This window comes from Halichoerus grypus, chromosome 8 (genome assembly GCF_964656455.1).
Source record: "Halichoerus grypus chromosome 8, mHalGry1.hap1.1, whole genome shotgun sequence".
Classification (NCBI taxonomy): domain Eukaryota; kingdom Metazoa; phylum Chordata; class Mammalia; order Carnivora; family Phocidae; genus Halichoerus; species Halichoerus grypus.
The window spans coordinates 91,654,904-91,668,810 of record NC_135719.1 but is presented as its reverse complement, the minus strand read 5'-3'; the positions used below and the strand labels follow the sequence as shown (position 1 = coordinate 91,668,810).

General features: G+C 36.8%; 1 protein-coding gene across 3 annotated transcripts in view; it reads right to left on the bottom strand.

The window, feature by feature from the left end:
* PRORP (protein only RNase P catalytic subunit) overlaps nt 1-13,907 on the bottom strand; it is a 128,741-nt gene that overhangs the window by 85,802 nt on the left and 29,032 nt on the right. For all 3 annotated transcript variants that reach the window (XM_036101969.2, XM_078053565.1, XM_078053566.1), the window contains exon 6: nt 768-875. In XM_036101969.2, coding sequence (XP_035957862.2) covers nt 768-875 — 108 coding nt within the window. The remainder of the gene's footprint in view (nt 1-767; nt 876-13,907) is intronic.

Below are 13,907 nucleotides of genomic sequence, written 5' to 3'. Positions count from 1 at the left end.
AGGTCTCCACAATTGAATTTTGATGTTATGACTGCTTTCTAAGGATTTGCTCTATAAAATTCACTTCACTTTTCTAATATTCTAATCTATAAAAAAGGGGATTAAAATAACTGCTCACTACTGCTATGAAAAATCATGATATTCCTATTAGAAACTACTAGACATTTATAAACTGATAGAACAAATGATTACCTTATAAAAAAAAGAACTGCTTAGATTCATTTATGAGCATACTATGTTTGGAAAAAACAAATATATTAACATCTCTTGATAGTTTATATTGATAAATTTCAAGCAGAGGAATGTGACTCACAGGGAAATGACAGAGTACCCAAAGAAAGAGTAGAGATACAGAAGAAGGTTACCTAAAATTATATAAGAAAAAGGCCTGAAATGGCCCTTTATTACGTGGACTTTTTTTTTAAGAAGGCTCCACACCCAGTGTGGAGCCCAACACAGAACTTGAACTCATGACCCTGAGATCAAGACCTGAGCTGAAATAAAGAGTCAGATGCTTAACCAACTGAGCCATGCAGGTGCCCCTATTACATGGACTTTTTAATCCCTCTTGGCCAGCCTAGAAGAGCCACTTACTTGCCAGAGAAGAAAACAGTGACTCTTAGATAAGTAGTTAGTTACCGTGACACCTTTAGGAGCTTATTTTTAGAGGAAGGAAAAATGGGGAATTAGAGACCCAAGAAAGATCACAAATAAGTACAATAAATATTTCTAGAGATTTGGAATAACAATATAAAACTTGTACTTACAACTTGAGATTCACGAGCTTTAGGAAATGTTTTGGCAACATTGAGCCCATCGATGACGATATCAAAAGGAGGACAGCATTTTACAAAGTTCTGAAATCTCTCGAGTTCCTAAAAAAGAAAAGCCAGATAAAATATTAATAAGAACTTAGCAAGGACTTTATTATAAACACACTGCTATGACTTTTATTACTGTTCTGGTAAGTAAAAATATTCATCGCTTAAAAATACACAAACTCAAAAACACTTTCGAAATGAAATCTGGAAAGACCAGACTAAGAGATGCAACTGCATGGAATTATCTGAAATGCTTTATAATCTCATAGCACTTTATACTTCATATAGTACTTCCACATGCTAATTGCATTTGATCCGTAACCAGTTCTCACCTGCTAAATTGACTCCCATGGCAGTCATGATGAAAATGAAATGTCAGAATCTCTATAACCTGCTCTTAAGCCAAGGAGATGTAAACCTCAGATATGCTAGTCTACCAGTACAACAGTGTTGAAAGAATAAGGCTCTATAATAGTCCCTCTTCGATCATCAAGATGATTTTGTTTACTTCTAGCTATTTTGAAGAGTTGAAATATTCAACAAATATTTGTGGAGCATCTACTATTGTTCCCAGCAGTTACTAAAGAGACAAAACTCTAATGGAGCCCGCATTTTGGTAGAAGGAGACACAAAATAAACCAAATAATTAAGTTAATAAATTATATTAAATGCCAAGTGTGATGAGTGCTATGGAGGAAAGAAAAGGAGGAGTGGGAGTTCCATTACTGGTAATGATGGAGTAGTCTGTACTGGACTATCAGATAACATAAATTCTATATGAAAAACAACTATTTGAAGGTACTACAGAATGACCAAAAGCAGGCAGAAATTCAACGGAATGCAAAATTTGAAAGACAGTGTAGCTACCCGACAGTCCAACTGAGTCCCCTCCAACAGTCAGCATCAACATCAGCCCCATGAGAATGAGGAAGACTTCAAGATGACCTCAGCCCCCTTTTAATTACAATGGTAGAATACCCAAGCAAGAGCCACACAGCTGAGTCTAGTCAAACTCAAGAACCATGAGAGATAATAATAAAAATAATAAGTGTTTCTATTTAAAGCCACTACATCTGGGTGGTTTGTTATCTACGTATGGATAACCAAAAAAGAAAGGAACCCTCCCTCCCCACCCACCCTGCACCTGCACATGCTCACCCGGGCACACTCTCTCTCCCTCTCTTTCTCAAATAAATAAATAAATAAATAAATAAAATATTTCTTTAAAAAGCCACTGAGTAGACCATGCTGATAAAGCATGACAGAAAGAGCTGACCTATTGAGATAGCATACTAACTATGGCATAGGGCAATACAAATCTGCAAGCTTAAATTTTTTTTTTTTTTAAAGATTTTATTTATTTATTTGACAGAAAGAGACACAGCGAGAAAGGGAACACAAGCAGGGGTAGTGGGAGAGGGAGAAGCAGGCTTCCCGCAGAGCGGGGAGCCCGATGCGGGGCTCGATCCCAGGATCCTGAGATCATGACCTGAGCCGAAGGCAGACGCTTAACGACTGAGCCACCCAGGTGCCCCAAGCTTAATTGTTTTAATGGAGGGTAAATTTAAATAATTATTTCTTTCTAGCACTGCTGCTAGATTGTATTTGATTACAGATTGGCTAATGATCTGGGGTATGAAAATCCACAAAGCTTTTGATTAACAAAAGAAGTCCTTTTGAAAAAACATTTATTGATATATAATTCACATACCACACAATTCACTCATTTGAAGTATACAATTCACAGGTTGTGCAACATTACCATGATCTAATTTTAGAATATTCTGGCTTTCCTACTAGATACTCCATACTCATTAGCAGTCAATCACCATTTCTCTACCCTACCACATAGCAACCATTAAACTATCTTCTGTCTCTATCGATTCACTTATTCTGGACATTTCATATAAACCAAATTATACAAATATGTGGTCTTTTGTGATTGACTTCTTTCACTCATCATAATGTTTTCAAGGTTTGTTAACACTGTAGCATAAATGAGTATTCCATTCCTTCTTATTGCTGAATAATATTCCATTGTATGGATATACCACATTTTATTGATCCATTCATTAGTTGATGGACACTTGGATTATTTCCAATTTTAGGCTATTATGACTAATGCTATGAACATTTGTGTACAAGTTTTCATGGGAAACTGTCATGTAGTAATAGTAACTCTATGTTTAACTTTTCGAGGAACTGCCAGACTATTTTCCAAAGTAGCTGCACTGTTTTACATTTCCAACTGCAATGTATGAGGCTTCCAATTTCTCCACAGCCTCACCAATACTTGTTATTGTATGTGTTTTTTATTAAAGTCATGCTTGTGGGTGTGAAATGGTACCTCATTGTGGTTTTGACGTACATTTCCCAAATGACTAATGATGTGGAGCTTTTTTTCATGTGTTCATTGGCCTAAAGGGAGTTCATTTTTGTAACACAGAGGTTTTATAAATTCAATGTACAGCTCCTTCAATAACAGTCACAACTTCTATCATCTTTACCCATTTTATACTTTTAAATTTAAATCTGAGGGCGCCTGGGTGGCTCAGTTGGTTAAGCGACTGCCTTCGGCTCGGGTCATGATCCTGGAGTCCCGGGATCGAGTCCCACATCGGGCTCCCTGCTCAGCAGGGAGTCTGCTTCTCCCTCTGACCCTCCCCCCTCTCATGTGCTCTCTCTCTCCTCTCATCCTCTCTCTCAGATAAATAAATAAAATCTTAAAAAAAAAAAAAAATTTAAATCTGAAAAGTATAACCGCACAGGAATTATAAATACCATGACTTGCAACAGAGTTTGTTACCTCAAATGCCTACAGGGATCAGGCAGGTGACATAAATAAGTAGAATGGGCCAAGTCTAAGAAAACATAACAGAGCAGGCAAAATGATAAACAGCAAATGGTGTAAGTCTCATTGTCCAAGATTCTATAGAAAGAGATCTTAAAGACTAACAAACTAGAGAATGTAGGTCTCTTATAAAGGGAGTAGCCCAGTGCTCAGTCCAGCTAATTGTTGCCCCACAAAAGTAAATACCCAGGTTTAGCAGTTAAAATTTTTCAAGGAAAATAAAAAATCTAGCATTTTGAAATATTATCAAATAACTTTTAAAAAGAGTAAAATACAAAGATGGATGCTCAAACAAAAAATATATATGGACTCGATTCCACCCACAGACCACAAGTTTGTAACACATACACTGGGTCAAGCAATAGATTTTCATTAAGCACCTACTCTGTGCCAAATAATGTTCTTATTCCTAGGAACAGAACTGTGAACAAGTTCATTGAGCTCAAGAAATTTACATACTAGGGGCACCTGGGTGGCTCAGTCAGTTAAGCGTCTGCCTTCGGCTCAGGTCGTGGTCCCGGGGTCCTGGGATCGAGTCCTGCATTGGGCTCCCTGCTCAGCGGGGAGCCTGCTTCTCCCTCTCCCTCTGCTGCTCTGCCTACTTGTGCTCTCTCTCTCTCTCTGACAAATAAATAAATAAATAAATAAGTAAATAAAATCTTAAGGAAAAAAACAAAATTTACATATTAGTAGAGGAAACAAGCAATACCAAGATAACAAATAGATATTTAATTTTCGGTACAGAAAAGTGCCTTGATGAAAAATTAATTAGGTTAGGGTGCTAGCACGACTCTTCCTAGCCCCTCTCTAAGATATGGTGAGGAAAAGGTCTTTCTGATGAGGTGACATTTAAACAAAGACTTGAATGAAGTGAAGGAATCAACCATGCTTCCGAGGAAGAGCCTTTTAGGCAGAGGGAAAAACTGCCAAGGCCCTTAGTCAAACATCAAAGAGCTTTGCACGTTTGAGGATTAACAACTGGGCAATCTGAAAGCTCAAAGAATAAGTATAAAGTCTTTATACTTACAATTATAAAACAGCTAATCAAAAGTCTTAAATTGTCTACCTTATTCAACTTATTAGGAACAAAGAGCAGAACTGATATTTATTGCTTTGTAGTTGTTACCTAATCACAAATGAGTAGCAAAATGATCCAAGTATGTGCAACAAAAGAGAAATAAAAGAATGGAACAGCTTATGCCGTACACATGACACATGAATTCTAGAGGTGACTCCAGCACCTGCCGTCAAAGAGCTGACTTCATAATTGTAAGCGACTCTCAAAACATACATGGCAGTAAAAATTGACTCTTCTATTTATTACTCCTCCTACATTATGGATGAGAAGGCAAAGAGGTTAAGCAACTGATTTTTCTCAACAGGTGATATTCAAAGAGATGCTAAAACTTCTTTTTCACCTTGCCACTTAAGAGTAGGTTAAAACTCTTCAATTTTTTGGAATGATGGTCCATGTTTAAGGTGGTTTACTTCTGAGACTTTGATACAAATCTCACCAGGAAATTCAAAACACATCTCTCTCACTGATTTTATTGAGTTAACATCCTACTCTAGAATGGCAGCTAAGGGGAAACAGGACTACAACAATGTATACTCAAAACTTTACATCATAAAAGAAACAGTGAACTTAACATGTTAATTATATCCAATGTACTACAACAATCAGATTATATTTTCCAAAGATCAGAAGAAAGGGAGTATTAAAAAAACTGGCTTTAGTCATAGCGGATATGGAAAAACAGGGGAATACCAGCTATTTTGGTGGCAAGCACTGCTCTTAACATGGGAACCACAATAAAAAATCCATCTCTGCATCTAATGGCCAAATTTCTTGTGTGCCTTCTTTACACCATGAGATACAAATAAATCCTAAATAAAAAGAATACTAAAATGACTGCCTTAATGTAGCCAGAGAAAAATGAAATCATATGTCTGGAAAACATCACTGCAATCTAACAACTAGTAGTCTTAGAAAGCTTATACTCATTTAATAGCAAGTTACGTTTTAGAAGATACTTTTCATTTAGTAATTACTGCTATAATTACCATGGTATACTATCTTATTTTTAAATACTTATAATCTTATCTGAATTTTCTGATTCCAGTAAGATGAAAACAAAAACAAAACAAACCTTTCCTGCTATAAGTATCTAAAAAGCTGTATAAAATACAACAAAAATACCTATGCATGGTTGAACTTGTGAGAAAGAAAGAAATCTCCCAGTGCCAGAGATGAGGCCAAATCTGAAAATCAGAATGGTAAGGATAAAGATTGATGCTAATGCTGTCTAGGAGAGAAGAAAAGAAATGGGATGGGTATTAGCAAACAGGGGCTTGGCTTCTGATACCTCCATGGGAACTGGAGATATAGCAAACCTCCCAAATGAAGGGAGAAATTGCAAGTGAACTTCTGAATAAAAGAGGAACCTTTACAAATAGGAACACTGATATCAAAACACAATACACCACCTTCTCTATCTCTACCAGGGATTGAAGTAGGGAAAAACAAATCCCTGAACAAAAAGAAACTCCAGGCTTGTGTTTTAAATGGGTTGGAGTACAAATTTAGACGCAAAATTCATGATGCTCCACCAAGAAAGCACACAAAAACTGGTTGTGAACCAGGGGCGCCTGGCTGGCTCAGCTGGTAGAACATGCGACTCTTGACCTCGGGGTCATGAGTTCAAGTCCCACGTTGGGTGTAGAGCTTACTTTAAAAAATAAATAAATAAAAACAAAAAACTGGTTCTGATCCAGTAATATCCCTTGGACACTTGGCAGAAGCTAACAGAAAACCTCTCCGGAGAGATACTATCAACAATCCAGACAATAAAGGAATTCTCACAGAAAGAACAAGTTCCTCTAAAACTGAACTCACCAATTTAAAATCATAAAACACAAGAGTAAACAATCTATCATGTGTGAGTCCTCTGACACAACAGAAGGATTAAATCCCAAAGAATTCAGGATAAAGAATAATAGAGAAATCTAAGAGGCAATATAAACTAAGTATAAAAAATAATTAAACATAAAAAAAAGAATCAAAACTGTAAGAAAAGAAATAGGCCATGAAAGAATGAAGAAAAAAATTTGAAAGAGAAGTTCTAAAATTAAAATTTTAGAATAATGGAAACTAAACGGATGGGAGAAAATCCAAATGTCCGTCAGGTGGTGAATAAACAAACTGTGAGGTATTAATACACTAGAATACACTCAGTAATGAAAAGGAACTACTGATTCATGTAAGATAAACTCAAAAACATATTTAAAACTATATCTAAAAACAAATATACAACATTATATTAAGTGAAAGACAAAAAAATTACAGATTATATGATTCTATGAAAATTTTAGTAAAGGTGAAACTACAGAGACAGACAGCAACTAAGTGGTTGCTGGGGTTAGGAGTAGGAGCAGGGATTGTTCCCCAAAGGGCATGATGAAAGTTTGTGGGGTGAAAAAAGTATTCTAAAACTGAATCATGGTGCTAGCCACACAAGTATATAAATTTACTCAGAATCACTGAACTGTACACTTAAAATGGTGAATTTTGTGGTCTATAAATTATTGAAACAATGGGGAAAAAAAACCTGTAAACAAATGGGTAGAGAGAAGAACAGACACATCTGAGGTAAGAAGTAGTGAATTAGAAAACAGATCTAAAAATGTTACCCAGAATGCAGTTCAGAGCTACAATGAGATGAAATACATGAAAGAGTAAGAAACATGGAGGAGAGTGAAAGGGTCCCATAAAAGTCTAATAAGAATTTCAGGAGAAGCAATACTTGGAAGATGCAAGGGCTGAGAATTATTCAGAAGTGACTCAAGACATGAAACTTCAGATTCAGGAAGCTCAGTGAATCCCAAGCAGGAAAAATAAATACATTCATACATACACATCATAATGAAACAACAGAAGTGAAAAAAAATTTTATGGCAACGACGAGGATAGAGATGATATATGGAACAAAACTTGAACGGATGGGGCGCCTGGCTGGCTCAATTAGAGGAGCGTGGGACTCTTGAACTCAGGGTCATGAGTTCAAGCCCCACAGTGGGTATAGAGATTACTTAAATAAATAAAAAAATTTTTTAAAAATTGGATGGAAAGCAAATGTCTCAAAATAGAGACCAGAAGATATTGCGATACTATCTTCAAAGTGTTGAGAGAAAATATTAAATTCTATGTAATTAAACTATCATTCAAATAGACATTTACAGACAAAGAATAAAACAGTTTACCACTTTTATCCTGTCACTGAAAGAATGTTATTCAGGAAGATGCCCAACAGGAAGTTCAGGGTTCGGTGAGAACGTGAGGGCTGGAGGTATATATATCTGTGAGTCATTGGTGCACAGGTGCTAGAGAAAACCAGAGTGGGTGAAATGGCCAGAGACAATGGGTAGTGTAGCAAAAGAAGAGAGAGGAAGCCCTCAGAAACAACAAAAACTCAGGGGATGGAGGACATATTTTATTATTGTTTATTTATTATTGAAGACAAACTCAGTTGCATATACGAAGAAAGAGCAATAAGCTTTAAGGAGAGAACTGCAAGAAATGCAAAGGGATCTGGCAAAAATAAAATAGAAATGCAAGAAAAAACGGAATGCAACAGTAGAATTTAAATCTCCAAAACAGTAAAGATGAGAAGTAATTTACTAGAATATGGATTTCGTGAAATACAGCACAAACGTTGAGAAATTCTACCAGAATGTAGAGGAAAAGAAGTAAGAGAGAAACAGAGAAAACAAATTATAGATACGAAGGACAGAGAATAGCCTCACAACTGTGAGGAATAAACCAGAACAAAAAGATGAGAACTAATCATTAAAAAAAAAAAACAACAAACTCTCCTAATATTAAAAAAATCTATGTCTTTAAGGATTCATGAGATTCAAGGAAAACTTAATGAAAAAATTCACCTAGTCTTCACAAAATTTTTAATTTTGACGTTAAAGAAAGAAATCCTGTATACATCAAGCCAAATAATAATAATAATAACAGAAAGACTTTTATAGTGTTCTCCACGTTCCATGTAGATCACAAAGTATAGAAAAACAAGCATTCCAAGTGCTTTTCATCTATTAACTCTCTCATTCCTAAAAATGGTTAGGAACTGAACAGATTAGGAAACTAAAGCACAGAGAAGTCAAGCAGGTCACAGAACTAGGAAGTGGTGGACCTGGGATTCAAAACCTAGAAATTCATGCCCTCATGTGCACCACAATAGCTCCGAGCAACAAAAATCAAGCTGGGAACCACAAAAGCCAGAAGACAACAAAACAACTATGTTTGAAGATGGTGGAGTAGTCCTCACATGGGCCTGAACTCCCATCCACCTGCCTTGTAACAGTTTTTCCTTCTTTCTGGACAGTACATACTAATAAATTATGGTCTATGCTCTTTTTTTCCAGTTTTATTGAGAAATAACTGCTATACATGCCTGTATAACTTTTCGATGTACAGTATGATGGTTCGATTTACATACATTGTGAAATGATTGACACACTAGGTTTAATTAACATCATTTCATATAGGTACAATAAAAGGAAAAAAGTTTTCTCCTTGTGATGAGAACTCTAAAGATCTACTCTCTTAACAACTTTCCCATACATCCTACAGCAGTGTTAGCTACAGTCATCATGCTACACATTACGTACTTAGTACTTATTTATCTTATAACAGGAAGTTTGTATCTTTTGACCATCTTCCTCCAATATCCCCTTCTCACCACCTTCTGCCTCTGGTAACCACAAGTCTGATCTCTTTTTCTTTGAGTTTGGTGGGTTTTCTTTTTTTTTTTTTTAAAGATTTTATTTATTTATTTGAGAGAGAGAGTGAGAGAGAAAGAGCACAAGAGAGGGTCGGGTCAGAAGGAGAAGCAGACTCCCCGCCAAGCAGGGAGCCCGATGCAAGACTCAATCCCGGGACTCCAGGATCATGACCTGAGCTGAAGGCAGACGCTTAACCGCTTAACCGACTGAGCCACCCAGGCGCCCTGGTGGGTTTTCTTTACTTAGATTCCACATATAAGTGAGATCATACAGTATTTGTCTTTGTCAGACTTATTTCATTTAGCATAATGCCTTCAAGGTCCATCCATGTTGTCATAAATGGTAAAATATCCTTTTTTTATGATTGAATAATATTCCCATTGTATATATATGCCACAACTTCTTTATCCATTTATCCATCAATGGACACTTAGGTTGTTTCCCTGTGTTGGCTACTGTAAATAAAGCTATGAACATGGGGGTGTAGATATTTTTTGAGTTAGTGTTTTCATTTCCTTTGCATGTAGTCCCAGAACTGGAATTGCTGGATCATATGGTAGTTCTATTTTTAATTTTTTGAGGAACTTCCATATTCCATACTGTTTCCCATAGTGGCTGTGCCAATTTACAATCCCAACAGTGCACAAGGGTTTCCTTTTCTCCATATCCACTCTAGCATTTGTTATCTCTTACCTTTTGACAATGGCCATTCTAACAGGTATGAGGTGATATCTCATTGTGGTTTTAATTGTATTTCCCTAATGACTAGGGATGCGGAGTATCTTTTCATGTACCTCTTGGCCATTCACATATTTTCTTTGGAAAAATGTCTATTCAGGTCCTTTGTCCACTTTTCATACAATGATGAAAGAAATCTAAGAGAATACAAATAAATGGAAAGGTGTCCTGTGTTGATGAATTGGACGAATTAGTATTGTTAAAATGTCAATACTACCAAAAACACATCTGTAGATCCAATGCAATGTCTATCAAGTTTCTAAGCACATTTTTTAAATAGAAATAGAAAAAACACTCCTAAAATTTATATGGAACCACAAAGACTCCAAATAACCAAAGAAATCCTGAAAAAGAAGAACAAAGAACAAGGCATTATACTTCCTGGTTTCAAGCTCTATTAAAAAGCTATAGTAATTAAAACCATATGGTGTTGGCATAAAAACAAACAGACCAAAGAAACAGAAGGGGAAGCCCAGAAATAAACCTAAGCATACAGTCAACTAATATTTAACAAGGGAGCTAAGAATACTCAATGGAGAAAAGATAGTCTTTTCAATAAATGGTGCTGGGAGGGGTGCATGGGTGGTAGAGTTGGTTAAGCATCAACATTTGGTTTCAGCTCAGGTCGTGATCTCAGGGTGGTAAGATCAAGCCCCATGTCAGGCTCCATGCTCAACATGGAGTCTGCTTAAGACTCTCTTCTCCCTCTCCCTCTGCCCCTCTTCCCTGCTCACTCTCTAAAATAAATAAATATTTATGGTGCTGGTAAAACTGGATATTCACATGTAAAAAAATGAAACTTGACCCCTATCTTACACCACTCATAAAAATTAACTCAAACTGGATTAAAGGCTTAGATATAAATCCTAAAACCATGGGGTGCCTGGGTGGCTCAGATGGTTAAGCCTCTGCCTTCGGCTCAGGTCATGATCCCAGGGTCCTGGGATCGAGTCCCACATTCGGCTCCCTACTCAGCGGAGAGCCTGCTTCTCCCTCTCCCTCTGCACCTCCCCCTGCTCATGCTCTCTCTCTCTATCTCTCTGTCTCAAATGAATAAATTAAAAAAAAAAATCTTAAAAAAAAATCCTAAAACCATGAAACTCCTAGAAGAAAATAGGAAAAAAGCTCCTTGACATGGGTATTAATAATAATTTTTTGGAAATCATACTTAAAGCAAAGCAACAAAATGAAAAACAAGTAGGACTACATCAAACTAAAAAGCTTCTGCACAGCAAAGGAAATCATCGACAAACTGAAAAGACAACCTATGGAACAGGAAAAAATATTTGCAACCCATATATCTGAAAGGGAGTTAATATGCAAAATATATAAGGAACTCATACAACTCAATAGCAAAGCCCCAAATAAGCCAATTTAAAAAGTGGCCTATTTTCTTTTTTCAAAAATTTTAACCACTCAGTGTTCATTATGACAAGCACAGTCCTTAATCCCCATCCCCTATTTCACCCATCCCCTCCACCTATCTCCCCTCTGGTAACCATCAGTTTCTCTATAGTTAAAAGTCTGTTTCTTGGTTTGTTTCTCTCTTTTTTCCCCTCTTTCCTCATTTGTTTTGTTTCTTAAATTCCACATATGAGTGAAATTATATGATATTTGTCTTTCTCTGACTTATTTTGCTTAGCATTATACTCTCTAGCTCCATGCATGTCATTGCAAACAGCAAGATTTCATTCCTTTTTATGGCTGAATAATATTCCATTGTATTTATATACCACATCTTCTTTATCCATTCATCAATCGGGCTACTTCCATATCTTGGCTATTGTAAATAATGCTGCAATAAGGGGGCATGTATGCCTCTGAATTAGTGTTTTTCTATTCTTTGGGTAAATACCCCGTAGTGTGATAGCTGGATCATAGGGTAGTTTCATTTTTAACTTTTTGAGGAACCTCCATCCTGTTGTCCACAGTGGCTGCACCAGTTTGCATTCAAAAGTGGCCTATGCTGGGGCACCTGGGTGGCTCAGTAGTTAAGCATCTGCCTTCAGCTCAGGTCATGATCCCGGGGACCTGGGATCGAGCCCCGCATCGGGCTCCCTGCTCCGCGGGAAGCCTGCTTCTCCCTCTCCCACTCCCCCTGCTTGTGTTCCCCCTCTCGCTGTGTCTCTCTCTGTCAAATAAATAAAATCTTTAAAAAAAAAAAATGGCCTATGCTCTTACACAAGGCATGCCAATCAACACTATCGACTACTACAGACAAATGAGATTTTACCTGTATAGAAGTCTAATGAGGTATTTTTCAACTACAGGTCACAACCCAGTACTGGGTCATGAAATCAATTTAATAGGTGGCAACCAGCATTTTGGGGGGAAAGTAAACAATTAAAATAGAATACAACATATGCAAACAGATTTACAAGTAGATTTTTCTAAAAGGCAGAAGCAAGCAGTTTTCAGAAAAAAAAAATACAAGTGGTTTTTAAACCTATGAAAAGATGCGTAACTTAGTCATTAAGAAAAATGTAAATTAATTCTATACTGAGATTCCATTTTTCACTTCAGATAGGCAAAAATCAATATGTTTGATGACACACTGAAACACAAAACTGTGGAGAAACAAGAATTCTCATACCTTGCTGATCAGTGTGTATGTATACCGATAAATTTCCATGGAGGCCAATCAAAACTGATACATTTCCACTGCCCTAATAATACAAACCGATTTGCAGGAATCTATGTTACAGCTGTCTTGGAGTATGTGAGAAATTACAAATGTGTAAGGAGATTCACTGTGGCATTTTTGCAATAGTAAGACTTAATTTAGACAACTGAAATATCCTTTAATAGAAAACTGAATAAGTAAATTATGGTCATTCTGTTAGCTCGGATGCAAAGGGAAGTTACTCAAATCTAAGAGGGCTGAAAACTATCAAACAGAAGGGAGAGGGAGAAGGGATAAGAGTAGGGAAGGAATGTGTTTTGTTTTGCAGAATCAACAGTTCCAGCCAAGGAGACACTAATTAGGTGTTCTACCTGATAGCCCCTTTCTGTGTCTCACGTGATAGCCCCTTACACATGAGCCAGTTTGAGATAGACTGGAGTTGAGAACCCATGCAGGGGCTCCTGGGAGCTGACCTGAAGTTACCTTTAGCTCATTAGAATACTAAGATCTCCTCCTATGGGCAGAGTTTTCCACCAGTTTTTGAACATACGATGTATATACTAGCATACTGACATGCTAGGCATGTGCAATTGAACCACAAATTGTCTGTAAACTCCCTGCCCCGCCCCCTAATACACTGAATAAAAGCTTCCTGTACTAACCCCACAGGGAGGCAGTGCTTTTAGAGCTATCTCCCTGCCTCCTCACTTATAACAAGTAATAAAAAGTTCTTTGCAGTCCACATTTACCTTGGGTTGTGTTCAACACATGTTCTCCAGCAGCTAAGTATATTTACAAGTATATTTGTCTACTAAATATCCCAGACAGAATGGTATTTACTCACAAGTTTAAAAGTTGTTTCTTAAATCCTGCATGGGCTTTGAGGAAACAGATCTTATTCTGTTAAAAATAGTTTCGAAATTAAATTTCTAGGCAAAACAAAAAGCTATATTCTTTTTAATCCCACTCTCCTTCCTGTTCCTATCCTATCCTCACTGACTTACAAAGACGGGCTAAAAGAAAGGGAAAAAGGCAATACATTTTTTTAAGGCAATACATTTTTCTAATTGCAGAGTCTTGC